This window comes from Apium graveolens, chromosome 3 (assembly GCF_009905375.1).
Source record: "Apium graveolens cultivar Ventura chromosome 3, ASM990537v1, whole genome shotgun sequence".
Lineage (NCBI taxonomy): Eukaryota > Viridiplantae > Streptophyta > Magnoliopsida > Apiales > Apiaceae > Apium > Apium graveolens.
In genome coordinates this window covers 286,100,262-286,123,234 of record NC_133649.1, presented here as the reverse complement: position 1 = coordinate 286,123,234, position 22,973 = coordinate 286,100,262, and the positions used below count along the sequence as shown (strand labels likewise).

Genomic DNA, 22,973 nt, shown 5'->3' with positions numbered 1-22,973 from the left:
AATCTGAATTGTGGATGTATTCAATTCAGATTTTAGAGAATTTATAACAATCCATTGATTTTGAATGATTTGTGCTGATTCTGGATGATTTAAATTGTAAGCGGATTTTAGCGGAGTTGTTGAATAAATCTGGAAGAGTCTTTGCTGATTTGAGTAGTGATTTCTAGAATCCATCAAAATCTCTTGAATTTTGCTAAGATATCTGAAACATAAAATGTACTAACAAATCTATCAAAAACTACAATTTTATAAAATACAAATAAATTCATGAATTTATTAATAACACCAGATTTTAATGGATTTTTAAAATTCAAATTGACCACCGAATTTTAATTGACTTTTTATAATCTAAATTGAATACCCCAAATTTTAAAAAACTTTTTATAATCCCTACATCATCAAATTTAAAAGAATTTTTAAAATCGAATTTGAATAACCTAAAATTTTCAAAAAAAATTAAAATCTTTTAAAATTCCCATTGAATACACCCCAAATACACCACTACGATTTTTGAATGCTCGACTCACTATTAACATGCACAATTTTTTATGGTGCAATCATATTAGTCAAATTTATTTTTATGGTAAAAGTTAATTTGGGTAAATAGATCATAATAAGTGTTTTAATAATAAAATTATGTTAATGTGATTGAATTCTTGTCCCGAAACATCACCAAAAAAATTCCGATATTTAAGATTTCAGATATTTTATGATGAGGACATAGTTGGTAAACTATGTGACCGACGAACAAGAATTATTGGGGCATAGATATTTATTATCACTAGTTATGTGAAGCACTCACAGTCACTAGAAATGAAGAATAAGACTTCCTATAAAGAATTTTAGTATAGCTCTGTTTGTACTTGCCAAAAAAAAGATCCCCCCATTTAATTTATAATATTCATCAACAATAATTTGAGTGCCCCTCCAACCTCCTTGTATATTAAATTGTTTTTACTCGCAGGTATTTTTGTCAGCATGGTCCAAAACAATCTCTGCTTTGCTGTCTTTTCTTCCCCCGTCTTTTATTTATTTAATTACCTCACTATTTCCTTCTTTTAAATAATATTATAAAAATCGGGAATCGGGAATCGGGGAAGATGGGTCGAGTTACCGATTTCAGATTAATTGAAAATTGGGGATTAATCAGAAAGATTAATTGAAGTAAAAATCGCATGTATTATAATATTAAATTATATTTACTATATTATTATAATTATAATTAGTTATTTATTAACAAATAGATATTTTTTATATCATAATTTCTGTAATTATTCATATTTAATTAAATATAGTATTTTTAATTTTAATAAAAAAATATATATACTCCAATAAAGAAATATATGTAAGAATCAATCAAATCTCAAAAAATAAATCGATTAGGTACCTTACAGAAAATTAATCGATTGAATCAGGATTTTTAGAACAATAATTTTAAAGAATATTACAATTTAAAAAATGTTCCAAATAATACGTGATATCTTTTCATTCATGAAAACCGTTTCGTTTTGTTTTATAAAATAACATTCTAAATATACGACAACTCAATATTTAGAAACGTTTTCGGGAATCTTCGGGACCCCTAACATTTCTCAAAAATTAAATACCACAAACATATAATATTATATTTGTGTGTAATACATAAAAATTTAAGTTCTTGCATCAAGGCCTACATTTCAGTCTCTCTCTCTCTGTACTTGTACTGAGTGGCCTACAGTCCACTGATTTCTGTGCACAAGTCTTGAGCTTTTCAAAGGTAAGTCATAATCTTCCATTTATGTAAAGCTTTATCATTATATTTATTTCCTATATATATATGTGCATGTATTTAATTTTGGTTATTTGGGTGGTGAGTAAAAAAGCTTCTTGATGTGAGGTGTGTGAATTGTATGTATGGATCTAATTATGGTAGTGATTGTTGCTTTTTTTGGGTTGTGATCTGAATTTATTTGTGTATTTATTTTGATAATTCAGTTTTAAATTGCTGTAAAGATGAAAGGAGCTGCTTTAGTGGCAATTGTTGCTACAATTGGTAATCTTTTGCAAGGTTGGGATAATGCTACTATTGCAGGTATGTATCTCATTGAATTTAATACCATTTTGTTGTGAATTTAGTATGTTGGTTTTCAAGATCAAATTTTTAATTTTTTTTCGAAATTTTGATTTTGGGTTTTCTTGAAATTGTGGTTTTTTAAGTAAGGATTTGATTTTTAGAGTAGGATTATATGTTATGTTATCAAGATTTGTGTTATTGAATTTGGGTTTTTTAGTTTATGTTGTGTGTTTGTTCTTTTTTGTTGGTTCATTTGTGTATGATTTAATGGTGTTTAATGAGTTATGTAAATGAAATTGTAGGAGCTGTTGTTTATGCGAAGAAAGAACTTCATTTGGGAACTACTGCAGAAGGACTAGTTGTTGCCATGTCACTTATTGGAGCTACACTGATCACAACGTGTTCCGGAAGTATATCGGATCGGGTTGGTCGACGGCCAATGCTTATACTTTCGTCGACGTTCTATTTCATCAGTGGTTTGATAATGTTGTGGTCTCCTAACATCTATACACTTCTTTTAGCGAGGCTTCTGGATGGATTCGGAGTAGGGTTGGCAGTTACTCTAGTCCCGCTTTATATATCTGAGACTGCTCCATCTGAGATAAGAGGATTGTTGAACACCCTACCACAATTTTTGGGTTCTGCTGGAATGTTTTTTGCATACTGTATGGTTTTCGGAATGTCACTCATGGACTCGCCAAGTTGGCGATTGATGCTAGGAGTTCTTTCTGCCCCCTCTATTGTTTATTTCTTGTTAGTTGTATTCTATTTGCCTGAATCTCCTCGATGGCTTGTGAGTAAAGGAAAGATGCTTGAGGCTAAACGAGTCTTACAGAAAATGCGAGGCAGAGAAGATGTCTCAGGTATATATCTCTATAGATAGCTTTTCCTTGAGAACCAGATATTGTTAGAGTCTCTGTGATCTGGCATTATATGGTAGTTTGACTTGATTTTGATCTATATGCCTACATAATAGATAGTCTGAGATTTTCATTCAGGACCTGGCATTAAATTTCTTATTACACTGACGATATTTAGTTCCGCAAAAAGGAGAAGCCTTTCTTTCCTTTTTAGGTTTGGAAAGTAAATTAAACCTATCTTAGAAGTCAAGATAGTGAATTCTTACTTTAGTATGCTCCAATATTTTCTGAATTGCGGACTACTTGATCCTCGAGTTTTATAGGGTACATAAACTCAATGTGATATATTATCAACTGTTGATCCTTTATGGCGGACAACCAATTTCAAAAATTAGTATTGATTAAGTTGTCATCCACCTTGATTTGCTTGATTTTATTCTGAACATTGTTGTTTACCATATAATATTATTTAGGACATATATGAACAACCTTTTGAAAATTTGGTAGCTTCATACATATACGTTATTTCTGAATTAGAAAAGAATCTTCAGTTATTCCTAGTGAGTATAATACTGTTTTACTTCTTAAGAAAAGATGTTGCTAAATTTGTCAACTTTACTCCTAATGTTAAGTTTGCTGACACATGATAAATTTGTCGTGTTCACGATGTTGTTCTTTCTTTTGTCCACAGCTGAGATGGCTTTGCTGGTGGAAGGTCTGGCAGTTGGTGTTGATACATCCATTGAAGAATACATCATTGGCCCTGCAAATGAGCTTACTGATGATCAAGATCCAGAAGCGGAAAAAGAGCAGATTAAACTGTATGTACCTGAAGTAGGACTCTCATGGGTTGCCAAACCTGTCACACGACAGGGTAGTATTGGTCTTGCATCTCGCCATGGAAGTATGGTAAACCAGGGTAAGTCTTTTGTAGATCCTATCGTGACTCTCTTTGGAAGTGTCCATGAGAAACTCCCCGAGCCAGGAAGTATGCGGAGCATGTTGTTTCCGAATTTCGGAAGCATGTTTAGTATGGCTGATCCTCATACTAAACCTGAACAATGGGATGAAGAGAGCCTACAACGAGAAGGTGAAGATTATACAACTGACGCTGGTGGTGAAGACTCCGACGATAACTTGCAGAGCCCATTAATTTCTCGTCAAGCAACGGAAAAGGACATGGTTCCTCCCCCTTCACATGGTAGCATTCTTGGTGTTAGACGCAACAGCAGTCTCATGCAAGGGCATGCAGGAGAAGATAGTATGGGAATTGGTGGTGGTTGGCAGTTGGCATGGAAATGGTCCGAGAGACAAGGCGACGATGGAGAAAAAGAAGGCGGCTTTAAAAGGATTTATTTGCACGAGGAAGGGATTTCTGGGTCCAGGAGAGGGTCTATTGTTTCCCTTCCTGGCGGTGAGATTGCAGAGAGTGAATACATCCAGGCTGCTGCTCTTGTAAGCCAGCCTGCTCTTTATTCAAAGGACCTAATGAATCAGCAGCATCCAGTTGGACCAGCAATGGTTCATCCATCTGAAACTGTTTCTCAAGGGGTGGGATGGTCCGCTCTTCTTGAACCAGGGGTGAGGCGTGCACTGGTTGTTGGGGTTGGGATTCAAATGCTTCAACAGGTAGGATTCTTTTTTTCTTTAACTTATATCCTTCATCTCACTAGATTAGCGTATTTTGGTCATTTATGTTTTTCTGTTATGTTTATTTCTTAAATTAATGTAATGCAAGAAGTGCTTGACCTAATTACCACTACTACAATTACTCTGTGTGGGTTGATCTAGTTCCTTTCCACTCAATTATAATGATCGCCTCCAGTATCTGTTTATGTTATCTTGTAAAAGTAGTTTCCGGGTACAGGTTCTTAAGAAACTTCCTCTTGAACTATATTAGACTTCTTGGCATTTATCTATTGTGGTACGACTGAAACATTGGGTTTGACTTTGAGTTTGGTTAGAAAGCTCCAAATATTTATATTTATCTATTTTTTAATCTCTTATTGTTAAAAGGAGAGCTCTGAACGCTTTTAAACTTGTGTCATAAGTTTTTTGTGGAGATTACATTACTAATTTTAGAATTATATGGATATAGTTATGTAAATATATTTACATGTATAAAATCTTAAACTTCACACTCCGGACGAGATATCCTTTTCTCAGAACATATTGCTTGTTTTTCTACATGTAGTAAATTATAATAATTGAATCAGAATATAATGTTCCGCGATCTGTTTGGTAGATGTTATGCTATATGCTTCAGATCACCATGTCATTTCTATGTTCTCACAGAAATTAAATTATTAGTAAAACCATTCTATAAACTTACTGCAAAATAGCGTTCCTTGTAATTTTGAGGGACTTCTTCTTTCTCGTTTCTTATGTGTTTTATAATGATCATGCAGTTTTCTGGCATTAACGGAGTGATGTACTACACTCCACAAATTCTAGAGCAAGCAGGTGTCGAGGTTCTTCTTTCCAGTTTGGGAATTGGTTCTGAGTCTGCATCTTTTCTTATTAGCGCATTTACAACCTTGCTAATGCTTCCCTGCATAGCTGTTGCGATGAGATTTGTGGATGTTGCTGGCAGAAGGTTAGTTAGTTGCCTTTATATAACCATAATGCTGTACTTTACATATTGACCTATCACTGTCTGAAATTTTAATTTAAAACATGTTCAACTGAAAACCAAACTTTGCGTTATATGCAAAATCTTGCATGTGCAAAATGCATTGGATGCATGTCAACTGAACCCATTGAGTTTGCAGTTATGTTTAAAATGCTGGTTTTGTTATGTCATTTTATTACATTTCAGGCTAGCAAAAATGGTGTTAAATTTGTGTCACAACTTGATCTACCTCGTAAAGAAAGGTGGAAATCGTTTAAATACGGTTTTGGATATTCTTTTCCAGCTTTCTCTCTTCCCTGTGTCATATATTCCTTAGTGTTAAGTAACCAGTCGCTCTAAAACCTCAAGGTGTCAGAGGAAGGTCCGAACAGAATCTTATACTCTTTAACACTCCCCCTCAATCGTACGATACTTTTCGTACCGATTGACAACAATAAATTTAACCAATACCAATATCAATACTAACAACAAATATTTAACACTTAGATAGTCATTAATATCTTGATTAAAGCTTCACTACAAAGTAGATTCTCTATGCTTACTCCCTTGTTAGTTTATATCTTTGATAGATTAATTAGTAAGTGGAAAGCTTTATATGCTCTGGCCTTGAGAATCATGATAGTAAAGTTCTATCATATTGATTTTTTTTATAGATTTCTATAAACGTTGTTTTATGCGGAAATGTTTTGTCTTTGGTGTAACCTTTCACTAAATTTCCTTTATAATTTACTAAGTAAGATTTTAAAAGAAGTGGAAATTTTAAATTATCACCATTCATTCATACGGCCAGTGTTTATTTAGTTGTCTTTGATGTGTTGTATTATATATGTCCTTCGTGCAACAAGGTAAGATGCTTCTTTCTCTATAATTTATCTCGTTAAGTTGTTATTCTCTATCAACTTATAATAAGTTCTGTGTTAGTTTTCCGAAATTGACCTAACGCAAGCCACTCCTTTTTCGTGTTATATAAGTTTCCTGTGTATTGTAGTTACACTATTATACACGTTGACTATTAATTTGTACCATTTTACGTTTGTGTAAAATTATTGTGCATAGCCGTTCTATTAGTTGGGAACCATTGACGTGACAGTGTCGATCTCTTGTTCACGCCTTTCAAATTTCTAGCGAGATGCTGACATGCTTCATTAATGCAGAGTCTTGATAACATTCATTGCCTGCATTTAACTGTGCTATCTTTAAGCAGCTACTCTTTATCTTTATTCTTTCAATTATGATATTAACATGCTATTTTCCCACTAAATGAAGGACATTGCTGCTTACAACTATTCCCGTGCTGATAGTTTCACTCGTTGTACTGGTCATTGGCAATGTTTTCGATCTGGGAACTGTTCTTCATGCAATCATATCAACCATATGTGTCATAGTCTATTTCTGCTCCTTCGTCATGGGATATGGACCAATTCCGAGTATCCTCTGCTCCGAAATATTCCCTACAAGAGTTAGAGGCCTTTGCATAGCCATATGTGCTCTGGTGTACTGGATATGTGACATCATTGTGACCTACACATTGCCTGTGATGCTCACTTCAATTGGACTAGCTGGCGTCTTTGGCATTTATGCTGTTGTATGCGTTATTTCTTGGATCTTCGTGTATGCAAAGGTTCCAGAAACCAAAGGCATGCCTCTGGAAGTTATTACAGAGTTCTTTGCTGTTGGCGCAAGGCAGGTCGATGATGCTAAAGCAGAGTAATTAGAACTGATTTTCAGTTCTTCCGCGACTTCTTTGCTGCTTTGTATAGTGCCGTCATGAACCGGAGTAATCGAGGATATTGAAAATGGGTAGCAGTTCTTCAAAATGATATGCTAGGAATGGCACTCATTTTCTGTCCGCAAATTTTGAACTTTGGTGTGAAGAACTAATCTCATAGTTTTTTTTGTCCTTACAAATTAATTATTATAATTTGAAATGAATATCTGTTTGTAATTCTATTTTCTTTCATAATATCTGATATATTCATCCAGATGGCCCCTGCATTGTCACAAACATATAATTTCACTAAGCTATGTTTATAGGAAATGTTATTTCCGGAGCTCTTTTTTAATTTCCGGAGCAAAAAAACTGTGAAAAGATCAAATTACTCCCCCCTCCCCCCATTGATTTTTCCTAAGGCTCTTGATGTGCATTCAGGGACAGCTTTTTGTTTTTTGACTTTTTTAAGAAACAGCTATGGATTTAATGTACATTCCCATGTTTACAAGTCTTTGCAGAAACAGTTCAGAGGTTTTGCAAGTGTTGGCTGAGAAAGAACATAACAAGACAGTAATTTGCAATTCCCAACAACTTTTGGGGGACATAAAAGTCAAAAAACAAAAAGCTTAAAGTATTACTACTATTAGGTTAATATGTAGTATTAAACTTTAGTGCGGTCAGGTGGGGCAAGCATATTTTAATACTAATGATAATGACAAGAAGCTACTTTTAAGGAATAAATGGGTGGGTTAGTAATAATTTAAAAAAATTAGGAACATCTCAGAATTCAACGTCAAGATACTGAGTATATAGTTTTGAAGTTTTAAAAACTAATTAATTTGGTATCTCATTGTATCAGGGCCATCGTATTAATGAATATCACTTTTACTACTTTTTAAAAAAATAGGGATAACAATATTAAATTGGTTATCAAAATTTGATCCAATTGATTGACTTGACAATTTGAGATATTTTTATCGTTAAATAGGAAAAGTTTAAGTGAATATAGGGGATATTGTAACCAATCAGAGGACACGTAGCATTTGAAATACTTTTTAATATTATATATTTTTTTAAACAAAAATATTTTGAATTAAACTTTTTATATTTGTTCATTATTTTTTTTATTTCTACCTTTTTAAATGACATGACTTCATGATAATTATATTGATACACATTTATGTTCATAGTTTTAAAAAAATATTATTATAGCGATTTTATAGTTTTTTGAGAATAAAAATATAGTGTTTTTATTATGTTGGAACTTTAACAAAAATATTATTTTAGAAATGTTATTACTTAATCGATAAATTATAAGAACTATTTTAAAAAAATAATAATACTGATTGAACGATATAATTTTATTGATCATTTTATGTATGTTTTAAAAATAATAATTATGATTATGATTATGTTCAGTTAAAAGATAATTTTTGATTCATATCAATAAGATACGAATTATGCTTAATTTGATATTATTTTGATTTATCCAGTATTAGTGGTTTACTTTATTTTATTTTAGCCCGAAGCCCATTATCGCGACCAAATTCAACTAATTAAATTTAGTTTAATTTTAATTTTTTATGTCCAGATCAATAAGATAATTTTATTTTAGCTCGAATAATTAATATATGTGATTTTATTTTAGTTGGTTGAATTATATTAAAATTATCTTGGATGAATAATATACATTATTTTGTTTATTCTAATTCAATAGTATAATTTTTGAGACGGATCGGTAGTAATTATTATTTTTTCTTAACCCGATGCACATTATATCAACTAATTTCAACTAATTAAATTTAGTTTGCTTAAATTTATCTTAATCCGAAATATCAATTAGAATAATATAGAAATAAATATGAATTAGAATTTAAAATTGGTAGAAGAAGTTGACTTTAATATCAATTAATAATAATATAGAGTTGGATATGAAATAGAATTTAAATTGATAGATAAAGTTGACTCTAATATCAATAAGAATTGGAATTGAAAGATCGACTAACTGACCAATTAGATATATAATAAATAATTAAGGGTAGTTAAGTAATTTCAGCAAGTACCGACCGACTACCAAACTTTTAATGTTTCGTTTATTATAATATAGTATAGATGTAAATTGTAAATTCTTTTAAACATAAACGTATACTTGCTTTACATGAAATTCAAAAGCTCGAATTAGTTAGGCATCCAGTCACTATTATGCTTGAATACCTGACTTCCTGATAGCTTTACTGATTAATTAAAACCTTAAAAAAATCTGTAACAAGTTCTTCCCCAATGTAAAATATGTATTACATTTCGAGCGCTAAATAGTAAATAGTAATATATGCAACTCCTTTAATAATATTAGAAATCAAAAGAGAAAATTTCAGATTTCTACATCAACGGATACAGAAATCCATATAACAAAGTAAAGAAAGGAAGAATTTGAAAATTTAACTATCACCATTTGTTTTCTTCCCGACTTCCGACAAAATTTTAACGAGCAAAGCACCAAACTAGGCAACTAAAATTATCAAGGCATCTAATATTCTAAATATAAAGGTTTCATTCTGTTGCTGCTTAGATCTCATCGATAATATCAAGAAGCTCATCAAGCTCCTTCCTCAAGACCGAAACTTTCTGCTGGATTGAAACAATTTTGTTTTCAATGTCCCGTCCAGATTTTTTCTCGTAGGAGTCCACCACTGTAGAGTGTTTCAGCATCATCTTCTCCTGCAGGTCTCTCTCCTTGGCAACCAAATCATCCACCTAATCAGGCAATCAATAAGCTATCAGAAAGAAACAATCGACAGCTACAAAGAGAACACTATTGTGATAAAGGAAGAATACATATCCACAAGATGACAGTATCGAAAGTAACCGAAGAATATTGCATGGCTGCACTTATATACTTGTTTGTGGGATTTTTGCTATAGTTAAACTCTTTGACCTTGTACGATGCATTTTTTTAAGGGAAAAAAAGCAGCAAAAAAACAGCATAAAAGTTCGGAAGTGTAGATAATGTAAATTAGAAACAAAAAAAATAACGTCCTCTGTTTTACGTGACAAGGTACAACAGACATCAAATACTCTTGAGTTGACAATTGAAACACTGACAGTTATTATAATGAAGGATGTGTTCACTTAAATGAGGTGGGCAACAGAATGAGATTTGAACTATGTACGAACACATATACGCCTTTCTCTCCCATTCTTTAGGTTTAAACTATATTTGATTTCTTCTAGTATTATTTAGATGGTCACTCCTTGCCCCCGCTGTTTCCTCCACATTTATGTCCTAACAAATTTGCCTCTACATTAATTTCCACCCGCAACCTTACTACATTCTCTTAGACATTATTTTCTTCATTGAAATTTATTCCATATCTTCCAATGTGGACAGAATACTTAGGTATTGCTTTTTTTTTAAGTTGTTCACAATTGTTTTAAGGATTAATCATGAGATATCATAGAAGTATAAATCTAGACAGATATCATTGTGACCTTGGAAAATATTGGTAAAGCTTGTGGAGAGGATTGCAAAAATGTCAACAAGGGCTTTAATTCTTTGGAAAGCTCCTTGAATGAGCTGTCAGCTGTTTTTCGAACTGCTTTGCAAACTTGAACATCGCCTGTTCTGGAGAGATCACGTAAGGACCCTTCTAACTTATCATGGATTGTCAGGCTTCGATAAATAATGTTCTGGACATGCTGAATAGCTGCCTGGACCTGTAAAATATGGCCAACCGAGTTACAGGAGTATGATATCCTCTAGCAAATTATTCAAATGAATTTTATATGCTAAAAAACCTCATCCCACTGCAGCTTCGCTAAATAAGATGGTGAAAACTTTGAGATTGTCAAGTCTACATTCATATAAGTGATGCAGGCAACAAATAGAAGGAAAAACCCAGTGATCAGCATTAACGGCTCCCGAAGAAGTGAAAACTTGCTGAACTTGTAGTGGACCTGCGAAACCAAAACAGATCACCAAATAAATATTCAAATAGCTTAAACAACTTTACCAAATTCCTGTTGCATAACATAACAGCAAGCCTACATACATGGCTAGGGTTAAAAGTAGGGTTTTGGGGTAAAACAATTCTCACACACTTTCAATATCACAAAATTATAGTCCAATTCGATTACAATAGTCAATCAATATTTATAAGAATCCTAAAAAAAATTCCTAATTTAAATAGACTCTAAAAGATAGCTATGCCCTAATTTAACAAATCATTACTAATATAATTAAGTAAATCTAGAATACTCTAACTAATGGGCTTCCAAAGCCTAGAATAATGTTCCCAAATGGTTTCTTTGGGCTTCCTAATGGGTTGTACTGCATCACTACACCAAAGCTGAACAATATATAAATTTTCCATGCACCACCAACATCATAATTTTGTTCTGAAATAATACTAATGTCTTACTTTAAGATAACAAAAATGCACCTACTTTGTGGCTTAGCAAGGATTCCAAGTGAGGGTGGGCTAAATTGCGCAATTTATATTTTTAAGAAATAACATATATATATAAATCGTTTAAAGTTATTACAAAAACAAGTACAGTGATGAATATTCGATAAATTTTGGAAAAAAGATAACTGTTTTCAGCATTTAAAGAAAAACAAAATCTTTTAATAACACAAAATAATATAAATCACAAATTTCATTCATATTTATTTATACAGTGTAAATAAGATAAATATATAACTTTATAAAGGCAAGGCCCTGAGGGAGACAAAAGTGAAATATTATAGAGTCGCTAGATAACTAAGATAATTTTAAAAAAAATAGAATTTAAATGTATATGAACCTGCAGCATTATCCTAAAAACACAAAATAACCAATTCAAGTAAGATTAGAAATTTGTAGAATGATGCACTTCACTTGCTAGAAGTTCCCTGTGATGCCGGGGAGGGGGGGGGATTAGCGCACCCCGCCCACAGCTCCTAGGCTATGTAGTAGAATCTTGAGTTTGAACTGTTTAATATTATTGAGAGACCATAATTTCTTCTATTATCACTATGCAATGTTATGTTCCCTAGACAAATACATATTCCCCTTGTCTTTTCGTTACATCTAAAAGCTGAGATCAAATATCATTTGTCACTGAATCCATACTTCACGGAATCCGAGAAAACTTCTTCGTTGTATATCACTCAAAACATATCCAAATTAGGCGTGCATAATATACAACACATGATTATGTCTTATATTTCACTAGAAAGTTGAGGGGAGAATTTCACATAACCACCTAAAGTTTCAATGTTTTATCTTGCGTAGACACCTCATTTCAGAAACAAACTTAAAGTTTAATCATTGTCACAATGCAACCTTCAAAGATAAACTAAATAGCCAAATCCTTAGAAGGATGTGTGAGTATTTTAAATACGAAGATTTGTTAAAAAAATCAGATGATTCGATGTGAATTTTGAAACTGCAAGTAAGTTTTTGTTTTGACAGTCATGTGCTATAGTTAGAATACAATCAAATGTCAGGTGGTTATTGAAAGTTTAATATGTACATGTTACATTGAGTGTATACTTTTCTCGTAGTAACACAGGCCTTATCTAGTATGGAATTAGCTGCAGAGATATATATTGCATGTAATAGAAGTGACCTACCTGAAATGGCAGATTATGCTCAGGCACGACATTCCTTTTTTCTAATACAACCACTGGTCTACCAACCATATCTAAGTGAGAAAATTTTGTCTGCAATGAAACATATTGAACATAACATAAGGCTATACTGTAGGAAAAAGAACATATATTAATTTATATAGGAACATAAGAAAAATATGCAAGTTTAACTTTACTTCTGCATTACCTCTGCGCTTTGTTGTACTGGAAATGGAACAGATGCAGAAATATCTGTGGAACCTTCAGGAAGAACAATCTGTAGTGAAGAAAATTATGTTACACACAATAAAAATATAACATTTTAGACACATGGTATGCATAATATACAGTTGTGAAGGTTCAACTCTACAGAAATATGTAACAGAGTATGAAGCCTCAAGAAATGTAAAGAATGCAAGTACTAATTGACTAATTTGTTGTGAAGTTAAAAACAGCAAATTAATCTTTTAGAAAAGTAGTGTGTGTATATATGAAGGATTTTGTTCAACTACAAAGCTTACAAACCTGTAGAATTCACTAATAACGACAAATAGTGCACTTATGTGAAGGTAGGATTCACTACATATTCCGAAAAAATCATTATGTACATTAATGAATTGCAAATCCATTTACCACAAAAACATTTTATCTTGATTAATTCAAATATTTGTATTGTAAACACAATATTATTATACATTTATATATATATATATAATAAAAGAATGTAAAATTACTAAACATAATTGCATTATATGAAAAATATCAGTTTGAACTTTGAACTTGCAAACAAGCTACTTTTTACAACAGTTATCATCAATTCTTCTGAGCATTAGTTAAGCCGAGCATTATATTAGTTTTAAAACTGGAACCTAATCACAATCTACATAGCATAATGAAAACAACCTCACCGTTGTTAAAAGTGTGCACTGTGTTTGCACTTAGCTCTAAGAAGGCCTAGGCATCTAGCCACTTTCAGCACTCATTACCCGCTAATAAGCAGGAAGGACAAGTGCTTTTAAGGTACTTTTATGAAGGGATTGACTAGATTTAACTTAATTTCCAAATGTGCCCGGAAATTTTGGATCGACAAAAATTGGAAAACATCCCCGCATTTATTATCTGTTACAGTTACTACGTTTGATTGACAATTAAGGAGTATATGTTTCACGTGACTAAGTCAATGGGCCCACTAAAATCACATCATTTGTTTCCGATAAAACAACTAATAGCAAAGGTATCACAGACAGCTGATTTCCTCATCACAAGTTTAAAACAAGTTAAATTGAGCCTACACATACCTTCACTAAAAGTTTCTCAACTACAACATCATCCATTGGGCAACCAAAAGTGAAATTTAGAAGACGTTTTCCATCTGAATGGAACAAGTAATCCTGAAGGGGCAACCCATATCCAATTGTGAAAGAAGTTCTCCAACCTCCAAACATCGGGTACCTAGGTTCAATTTCCAACAAAGTCTGCAATGGGAAGATGATAACGTATGTCAAAGATTAAAAATAAAGATACTAATTATGAAAAATGTGGGCATATGCCAATTTTCCACCTTTGACATATCACCATATATGTTAGATGTTGAGATATTTCCAATTGCATCCCTATAATAAATAGAATGAGCTCGGACTGGAAGTTTTGCAACAAGACTCCTAAGTGCTGCTGAACCTTTTCCCCTAGCTTGAAAGTCCAATCTGATTTAGATTAAAAAAACTCATTATTAAGATTCCAGTTCACATAATATACAACTAGCAAGTAATTAAAATTAACATCCACAGACCTAGAAAATTCTCCAGTGCTCTGAGCACCTCCATGGAAAAGGTTGTAATGCTCAGTGACCTGCACATTTCCCCAGTGGGACACCTCTATCTCTCGCACCAACTCTTTAGCAATAGCAAAGGGAAGATTGCTAACAAAATGGATTGCTACAGGAGATTGTTGGAAAGCGGGAACATTCTCATACGGCCCATATTTAATCTCAGAAGCAGATAGTTTGGTATTCTCAATTTTTGTAAAAGATTCAACTTTTGCTTCAGGCAATCTAAAACTAAGAGATTGGGCCTTCACTAAATAAGGAGAAAAGAAGTAAGCGCTATCCTGGAACACTACCATCTGATCTTCACCTTGCGTAATTTTCTCGGGGAACGGCTGCAATACACGGGTAAATGCTGCAAAAACATTTAAGGTAAGGCTTTCTCCTTTACCCAATTGCTTCGGTAAAGTGAACAAAAACCAAGAGTACGATGTGGGCACTCCATCAGGTTGAACAGGCCTAATACTAACACTTCCAACAGAAGGTTTCCCTTTGCCTTCACTTGCCGTAGCCAAAAGAAGATTCATAAATTTAGCTTGATGCTCCGGAAAAGCCACCAAAACGTCCGATACCGGCTCAGGACCCGTACATTTCACCTATAACAAATTAATGAAACATCCTAAATATACAATCACCATGCATTAAAATACACAACTACCATTACATTCATTAATAACGAATGTATATGCACCTTTAGAGTGGATGTGATACGCACAATCTGTGATGTGAGATCAACCTGCAACATCATATAATCCGATAAGCGTGTGTGTATGTACATTAACAAGTAGTTCAATGTGCATCTAAACATCAAGTCGATTACATTCAATAGAGTCCTTCACAATTACTTAATTTTGTAACAAGTAGTCCAATGCATCTAAACATCAAGTCGATTACGATTATGATTAATTAATTGAACGGAGTCCTTTATCCTTTACAATCAATTAATTCAACAGAGTCCTTAACCATATGAAAACTAATTATAACATAATTTTTTACATTAGTATGTGCAGAAATGAAATATAAACAATCGGAATCGAAAACAAATCACAATAACACAATAACTAATTTGAACAACAATTGAAATTACTAATTATAATTTATAGATATGTACGATTAGATAAACCCTAGGAAAATGAATAATAAAATGAAGGATAATTAAAAAAAAGGGAAAGCGAACCCTGCGATCGAGCTTGGAGATGACAAGATCGGATGCAACAGGTGAAGATAAAATAGCGGCAGCAGCTATAATTATAGAGAGTATTGTACATGTACTTCTACTACTCATTCCGGCTTTCATTTTTCTTCTGCTCAGTCTCTCTCTCTCTCTCTCGGTCTCTCTCGATCTGTTCCAAAGTTTTATAAGATTTTGTGCTGTGTGTTGCTACTTTATTTCAGTTTATTTCTTCTTCTTTTTTTGTGTTTATTTATAGTTGCTTTACCATGCACCTGTCTTTATTAATACTTTTATATTATTTAAAAATATAATAAATTTTTTTATCATTACCTCATTAATATATTTATAAATAACAATTTAAATATTTGTTCTGGGTGGGATTCAAAACTGAATTTTTGGTAGTGTATAAATAATAATATAAATATTCGATGTTGGTGGGGTTCGAACCTGAAAGATTTAGTAATGTATAAATAATAATATAAATTTTTGTTATTGGCGGGGTTCAAACATGGAGTTTGAGCAGTGCATATTTTTTTAATATTTGAATATAACATCACTTGTTTATAAAGATCTTACGGTTATAAACGAGAATAACCAAACCAACCAAAAAAGTATATCAAATTATACTCTATTCTGGTTATTATAGTATAATAATATAGATATAGATTAAGTGATTAATTGTTATTTAATGGTGTGTGAATTTTGGGTTAAAAGCTGTAAATAACTATCACTCATGCTCACAATTTTAAACAACTCAAAATACCTTGATATTCTAGTAACTAACATAGGAATTATGATATTCCTTTGCAAGCATGCCCGATACTCATTTGTCAGTGTAATATTGGTCCATATACTCTCTTTTGTTATTAGAGTAACACGTGAGATACTTTTTTGTCGGTAGAGTATCATCTAAAATTTTAAAATTATTAAATTAGGGTCCACACTTTAGTTAGGGATTAAGGTGCCCAAAATCTTAAATCGATTTTACTTTAATTCATTTTTTAAATATTTTTAAACCCCAGATGAGAAATTGTTAAATTATAACATATTAAAAATTATAAAATATTATACATGTTTAAATAATAAAATTATCAAGTAAATATTTAAGTTTCAAAAGAAAAATACACAATACTCTTGTAACGGTGGAGTATGAGGCCTGATACTCCACTGAAAAAGAGTATGACCCTGATACTCCGCTGAAATTGATGTATCATCCTAATACTCCGATGTGTATTTAGGGCACCTTATTTTAGAATGAGTATTTTGGATAAAAAAACCTCTAAAAAGAGGTATTTTAATCATTCTTTCGTGAATTTTTGAGTAAAAATTCAACTAATTTGGTTTTAAAAAAGTCAAAATAACAAATAGTGGGTAGCATAAGTCAAAATTTTATTGCCCTAAAAATTCAAATTTTATTTAATTGACAGAAAAAGTAAAATTATGGATAATTTGCAATCTAAGAATATTATTAGTTTTTAATTTAGAAAATATGATTATTATTTTAATAATTTCATTCTCTTTTTAAATTTTGTGTAAAAGAAGAAAAGTAGGGTAAATATAATATTAATACATACCAACCATGGATTGAAAAATCAGATTTATGATGGGTGAAGGCCTAAATAACCATATTTTAATAGTCATGACCCAAAATACCCACCATCATTTCAACTGGCCCTCAATATCTACTAGATACTCCTCTAGTAGCGGAGTATCAATGTGATATGCCATTTCTAGTGAAGTATCCGAGGTGATACTCCTTTCCAAGTGGAGTATCAAGCTTGATACTAAATTGTCAGTGGAGCATCACATATTTTTAATTTTTTTCGATAGTTTTCAATTTTTAAGATTTTAGGGTTAAACAAAAATTACATTATTCCACTATCAATGGAGTATTAGGCCTGATATTCCTCCATTGTTGAAGTATTACGCCTGATACAATGGAGCATCAGTGTCATCCCAGCTCTTCCGTTCAGCTATGTAAGATTTCACTGGTTACTTTCTTGAGCTACCCGAGTCCTTCTTCTGATAAGCTTTCCCTTTATCTCTTGCTTGTTGGAATTTTTTACATTCAGTGGCAAAGTGCCCAACCTCATCACAATTGAAGCATCTGAACTTGTTTCTGTCAACCATTCATGTCTTGTAGCCAGACCCTGAAGATGAACTTGACCTCTGTCCATGATTGTTGCTTCCAGAACCCCTGACCCTGAAGATGAACTTGACCTCTGTCCATGATTGTTGCTTCCAGAACCCCTGAAGCCTTGTTTCTTTCTAAACTTGATGTTACTAAACATCCCTACTAGGTTGACCATAGTAGGATCATCCATATTCTGCAGCTCCTCAGTGGTGTAGTAGTCAGTTGGATTACCAGTGAGGTTTCCATCATTCATCTCAGCTTAAAAGAGCGTTTTAGCTTTAGACTTAGGCTTTTCAGTCGTGATGTCAAGCCCTTTGATTTCACTAACCATAAGAGCAGTTGTCCTGAGTAGTTACACATTCTTGCTATCAACTGTACCACTACCATAAATGATTTTCCTTTGTTCTTGCTCCATTTCACGTGTCTTCAGTTTACCATACAACTTCTCAAGTGTCATGGTCTCAAAATCAACACATTCACGAACATATAAAGCGTTAGTCTCTAGATGGTGAGGTAGGACAAGCATAAAATTCCCGTTGACTTCTCTCGGAGGATAAGTCTTGCCGTGAATACTCAATTCATTCAACAATTTGTTAAGCCTTTCAAAGACTTGTGTTATGCTTTCTCCAAGCAAGGACTTAAAAGCCTCATATTGTGAAGTCAAGATATCCAGTCGATTTTGCCCGACATATTCAGTTCCTTCCATAAGAAATTTTATGGTCTCCCACATGTGCCTGACACTCTCACAAACCATAATTTGGTGACTCATATCATCATCCATTAAATCTACCAACACCCCGACAGTCAACAATACCAAAACTATTCAAGTCAAAACCAATAAACCCAAAACCAGATTTACACACCAGAAGCACTCCCAGACTCCGTACAACTAAAATCAACTACAAAACTTGCTAATCTAATGGATCTGATTTGTATATCGATCAACAAGCTATGATACCAATTGTTAGGTCCAAAAGGTACATACAAAGGGGGTGAATGTATGTTCTTCATTTTTCATAAATAAATACCGCGGATAATGAATCTATGAAAATGAAATAAACAAACACAGAGATTTCCGGATAAATATACTTTTATTCAAAATATAAATACCCGGAGGTTTTGCTTATGACTCCAAATATAAATGATTTGAAGCAACAAGTTTAAAAAGAACCAATACAATATCCTATCAATCTAGGGTTCTTTTTATCACCCTAAAGATCTATAGCTCTTATCAAATGATAGTAAATACACATAAAGAAGCTATAAATGATGAGTATTTCATTATGCAAGTTTTTAATGGTGTGAATGAAATTGGGCAGCATTTCTCTCCTTAATTTCAATAAATGATCGAACTTTTTCCGTGAATTAAATTCTGAAGAGCTTCGCTTGTAAAATGTTGAGAAGTTATTTTCCAATCTGCTTCTTGATTGATATATAGCTGGTAGGTTGAGTAGAGAGAGAAAGGACACATGGCTTCTTTATAACCAAGTAAATTGAATTTGACAACTTGCAAATCAACCACTTGCGTCCCTTGGAGTACATTCATGTCTTAACTTGCGAGTAGAGGAGTAGTATAGCACTTGGAATCTTCTTTTCAAATCTTACTGGAAACCAAGAGAAAATCTAGTAGCTTAAGTAGTTAACTTGCGAATACAAGTTTTCCAAGAGACTTTACTTGCGCAAACTAGAGCTTAAGAACAAGACTGCCTTAGCTTTTTCTTTAAGTGGCGACAAAAGTGCTTCATAGGATGCATTACTCGTGACTAGAAGAATTAGAAGGAGCTTCCCTTAGAAATCTGTTAAGTTGCGACCATATGGCTTCCTAGGAGGCTTACTTGCGCTCCTTAGCTAGATAATAAATTGCCTTAGAGAAATCAGGTGACTTGCGCATCCTAAGACTTTTTGTGACCGAGTGGCGACTAAGTTCCTCATTGGGACTCTTACTTGAGAGACTTCTAGTAGCTAGGAGAATCTTGGAAACGTACTTTATGGACCATAGTCACATGGGGGTGTATTTCTACTTCCATCCATTTTAACTTGCGACTACACATTCTAATGAGGTTAAATGGGGACTAAAAGTACTAGTAGTACACCTTGGTCACCATTAAGTTCCTTAGAATCATTTCACACTTGTATTATTATATAAGTGGCGAGTAGAGCGGTAAAACCTCACTTTTGGGAGAGTTTTTAATCTCATTTCTTCCATGTTGCTCCTACTAAGTCAAAACCAATTCCTGTACTAAGAAATTAAATTGTACTGCAAGGCTATTACTTTTGATAATCAATAGACTGGCCATGATGACTCCTACTACAAGGTAGTGATCACTTTGACTTAGTTTCTGTAGAGCATTATAATCCTTAAGTTGTCATGTCTTCAAGTCTTATCTCTCGAGTCTTCGTATAAACAATAAAACCTGCATATCCAGATATGAATCCTCACTTTAAAATCTTCCTAATAATAGTACTTAGTTTCCTTTCAAGAATCACTAACACCTAGTACAATGGTCTGGTTCACAGGTGACTAGTTCCTCTCTCAGGCATTCGTACTATAATCTTCTCAAATCATTGTCAAGTCTTCTACCAGATACAATCAACTTCATATTGAATCCTTGAGGTCTTCACACTGATCCCGATAACTGCTTCGAATAACTTCAACCTTATTCCTCTGTTGCATAAACATGTTAATGAACTTCATATGGATCTCTGTTGATGTCTTCTTCACTGTAGCTACTAAAATCATCATGTATATGCCTAATAAATAATTTGTATTAATTATAGTCGAATATAGAATATTTTCAAGTCTTTTTATATTATGTTGAAGTATCCAACCAAGTATTTTTGAGTTATATATATATACAGCTTCAATCTTGCTCAACATAGTCGAATCAATAGTGTTTTCTTATTTTGTTTTACCCCAAATTCATGATACCGACCGAATTTAATTAATTATACTTAATTTCGCTTTAAATTTATTTTAACCTCGACCAATAACATAATTTTGTTTTAGCAGGATGAATAATGTATATCATTTTATCTTATTTCAAGGAGATTACACCAACGAACGGATTATCTCTATTTAGGTTTTGAAAAAAGTAACATGAATAATGTTATTCACTAACAATCTGTTAGAAGAAATTGATGATATCAACTTATAAACTATCAGAGATTATTATCAGTATTTGATATTAGAGTTTAGCTAAATGTGACGTCATCAGAATTTATTATCAGTATTTGTTGATCAGTAATTGACATCAGTATTTGCTTACTTTAGTTGAAGGTCAGGAGATATCGAAGAAGGAAAGGATTGTATAATACATGTCGGTGTAAGACTTTATTCTTTGTAACAATCAATACATGAATATGTTTTAGGATTCCTTATTGTAATAGAATAGGATTCCTTATATGATTGTGTAACTGCGCAGTATATAAGCACAGATTAGGTTTACACTTTATATGTCTCAAATTGATATATTTTTTATGTAACCTAGCAGATCTTAAGAATAATTGTCTATCCTTTGAGAGAGTAGTTTTGTAATCAGTTTTTATCAATAAATATAAAACTGTTAAATTCTGCTGAGTACTTAATTCAAATTGTTTGCATAACTGTATTCACCCCCTCTACAGTTGTATTAAGGACCTAACAATTGGTATCAAATCTTGTTATTATTACACAAACGTTTTAAGATCCAAAGACCAATTACTAATGGCAGGAAAAGAAGTACAACGGAACCCCCACCTCCACCAGCCACAAATACAATTAGCAATAACATGAGTATATATGAGGTTGTTGTGCATATGTTGTGTACTTGATGATTTCACAAACAAAACACCTAAGTGGATTTTACTTAGTGAAATAATGTAGCACCGACGGATAAGAATTATAGTCCCGACGAATAACTCATTATAGTCCCGACGGATGATGACTTATTATCCATCGAGTGAGTAGCTTATGTAATAATGAGTCTGTAGCACATTTCTGCATACACCTTTGTATAGATTCTGTAGTAGCATATAAGTCATGTTGCTTTAACTAGATATGCAGAATAAGTTGATTAATTGTACATAGATGATGTCTTGTAATTCTGCATAAATGAATTGAAGTCAAGTGCCAAAATAGCTACCGACGGATGATTAACAAAGCCATCGACGGATGATCAAATGGCTATCAACGGATGTTTTATATAGCAGTCGATGGATGATCAATGAAGCCATCAACGGATGATCATAAAGTCAACAGATGATTATGTACCCAACAGATAAAGAATTCAAACATCAGTTGACAGTGACAACTGGTCACATGCGTCGGGATGTATGCAAATGGAATGAGGAAGCCTATTAACTGGGTAATAGAGAACAAAGTAACAAAGTATAAAAACTGATAGTTTTTATAATGATTCTATCTTTTGACTTTGTAATCTTGGTATTATATAAACCAAGAAGTAACAAATAGAAACTAATATCTGAGATACAAAAAGTGAGAAACATTTGTAAGCAGAATTATTAGCATTTCTCTGTATTCTCAGTAGTTTATTTTTTAAGCAGCTGTGAGCATTCTTGCACACAGAGTTCTCTCGATATAATATATATGTCTGGTGGAATTGTTTAAATCCACCATAAAGTTTTTAAAGACTCTTGTTTTTAATTACTTATGTTTTGATTCACTTAAGTTTTTATTCCGCATTGTGCTAATCAAAACACTTATATTTGTTTTCGAGTTTGAACATTTTTATTTTTAGAAAAAGGTTCAAGAATTCTATTCAACCCCCCTTATGTAATTCTTGCTATATTGTTAAGGGACTAACAATTGGTATCAGAGCAAGCTCTTAATCAACAAAGAGTTTAAAGATCAAAACAATTCAGCAAGATGGACAAGAAGGATGTTGGAGTCAAGATTCCTTTTCTAGATAAAGATAATTACCATCATTGGAAGGTAAAGATGCATCTTCATATTCTTTCTCAAGATGAGGCCTATGTGG

At 32.8% G+C, this 22,973-nt stretch overlaps 2 protein-coding genes across 3 annotated transcripts; one reads left to right on the top strand and one right to left on the bottom strand.

The window, feature by feature from the left end:
- The first annotated feature begins 1,636 nt into the window (after window positions 1-1,636).
- LOC141713498 (monosaccharide-sensing protein 2-like) lies at window positions 1,637-7,527 on the top strand. 2 transcript variants are annotated; one of them, XM_074516934.1, is made up of 6 exons: window positions 1,637-1,756; window positions 1,975-2,071; window positions 2,356-2,916; window positions 3,605-4,542; window positions 5,322-5,509; window positions 6,812-7,527. In XM_074516934.1, the coding sequence occupies exons 2-6, from the start codon at window positions 1,993-1,995 to the stop codon at window positions 7,254-7,256; spliced, it is 2,211 nt and encodes a 736-aa protein (XP_074373035.1). In that variant the 5' UTR covers window positions 1,637-1,756; window positions 1,975-1,992; the 3' UTR covers window positions 7,257-7,527. The 2 variants fall into 2 exon arrangements, with proteins under 2 accessions (XP_074373035.1, XP_074373036.1); XM_074516935.1 differs by lacking the exon at window positions 1,637-1,756 and adding an exon at window positions 1,822-1,876.
- Window positions 7,528-9,584: 2,057 nt separating this feature from the next.
- On the bottom strand, window positions 9,585-16,085 carry LOC141713497 (dolichyl-diphosphooligosaccharide--protein glycosyltransferase subunit 1A). Its single transcript, XM_074516933.1, has 10 exons — window positions 15,867-16,085; window positions 15,381-15,425; window positions 14,657-15,285; window positions 14,429-14,570; window positions 14,166-14,342; window positions 13,076-13,144; window positions 12,871-12,960; window positions 11,052-11,210; window positions 10,746-10,970; window positions 9,585-10,010 (listed from the first exon to the last, which is right to left on the bottom strand). Exons 1-10 carry the CDS (start codon window positions 15,984-15,986, stop codon window positions 9,822-9,824), a joined length of 1,845 nt encoding a protein of 614 aa, XP_074373034.1. The 5' UTR covers window positions 15,987-16,085; the 3' UTR covers window positions 9,585-9,821.
- Window positions 16,086-22,973: the final 6,888 nt, after the last annotated feature.

Excerpts from the sequence above, each read along its gene's own strand:
- LOC141713498 (XM_074516934.1), top strand. The coding sequence starts at position 1,993 with ATGAAAGGAGCTGCTTTAGTGGCAATTGTTGCTACAATTGGTAATCTT. Across the intron at positions 4,543-5,321 it reads GGATTCAAATGCTTCAACAG|TTTTCTGGCATTAACGGAGT; the intron begins GTAGGATTCTTT and ends ATGATCATGCAG. Across the intron at positions 5,510-6,811 it reads GTGGATGTTGCTGGCAGAAG|GACATTGCTGCTTACAACTA; the intron begins GTTAGTTAGTTG and ends CACTAAATGAAG.
- LOC141713497 (XM_074516933.1), bottom strand. The coding sequence starts at position 15,986 with ATGAAAGCCGGAATGAGTAGTAGAAGTACATGTACAATACTCTCTATA. Across the intron at positions 15,286-15,380 it reads GTATCACATCCACTCTAAAG|GTGAAATGTACGGGTCCTGA; the intron begins GTGCATATACAT and ends AATTTGTTATAG. Across the intron at positions 11,211-12,870 it reads AGCATAATCTGCCATTTCAG|GTCCACTACAAGTTCAGCAA; the intron begins GTAGGTCACTTC and ends TTGGTTTCGCAG.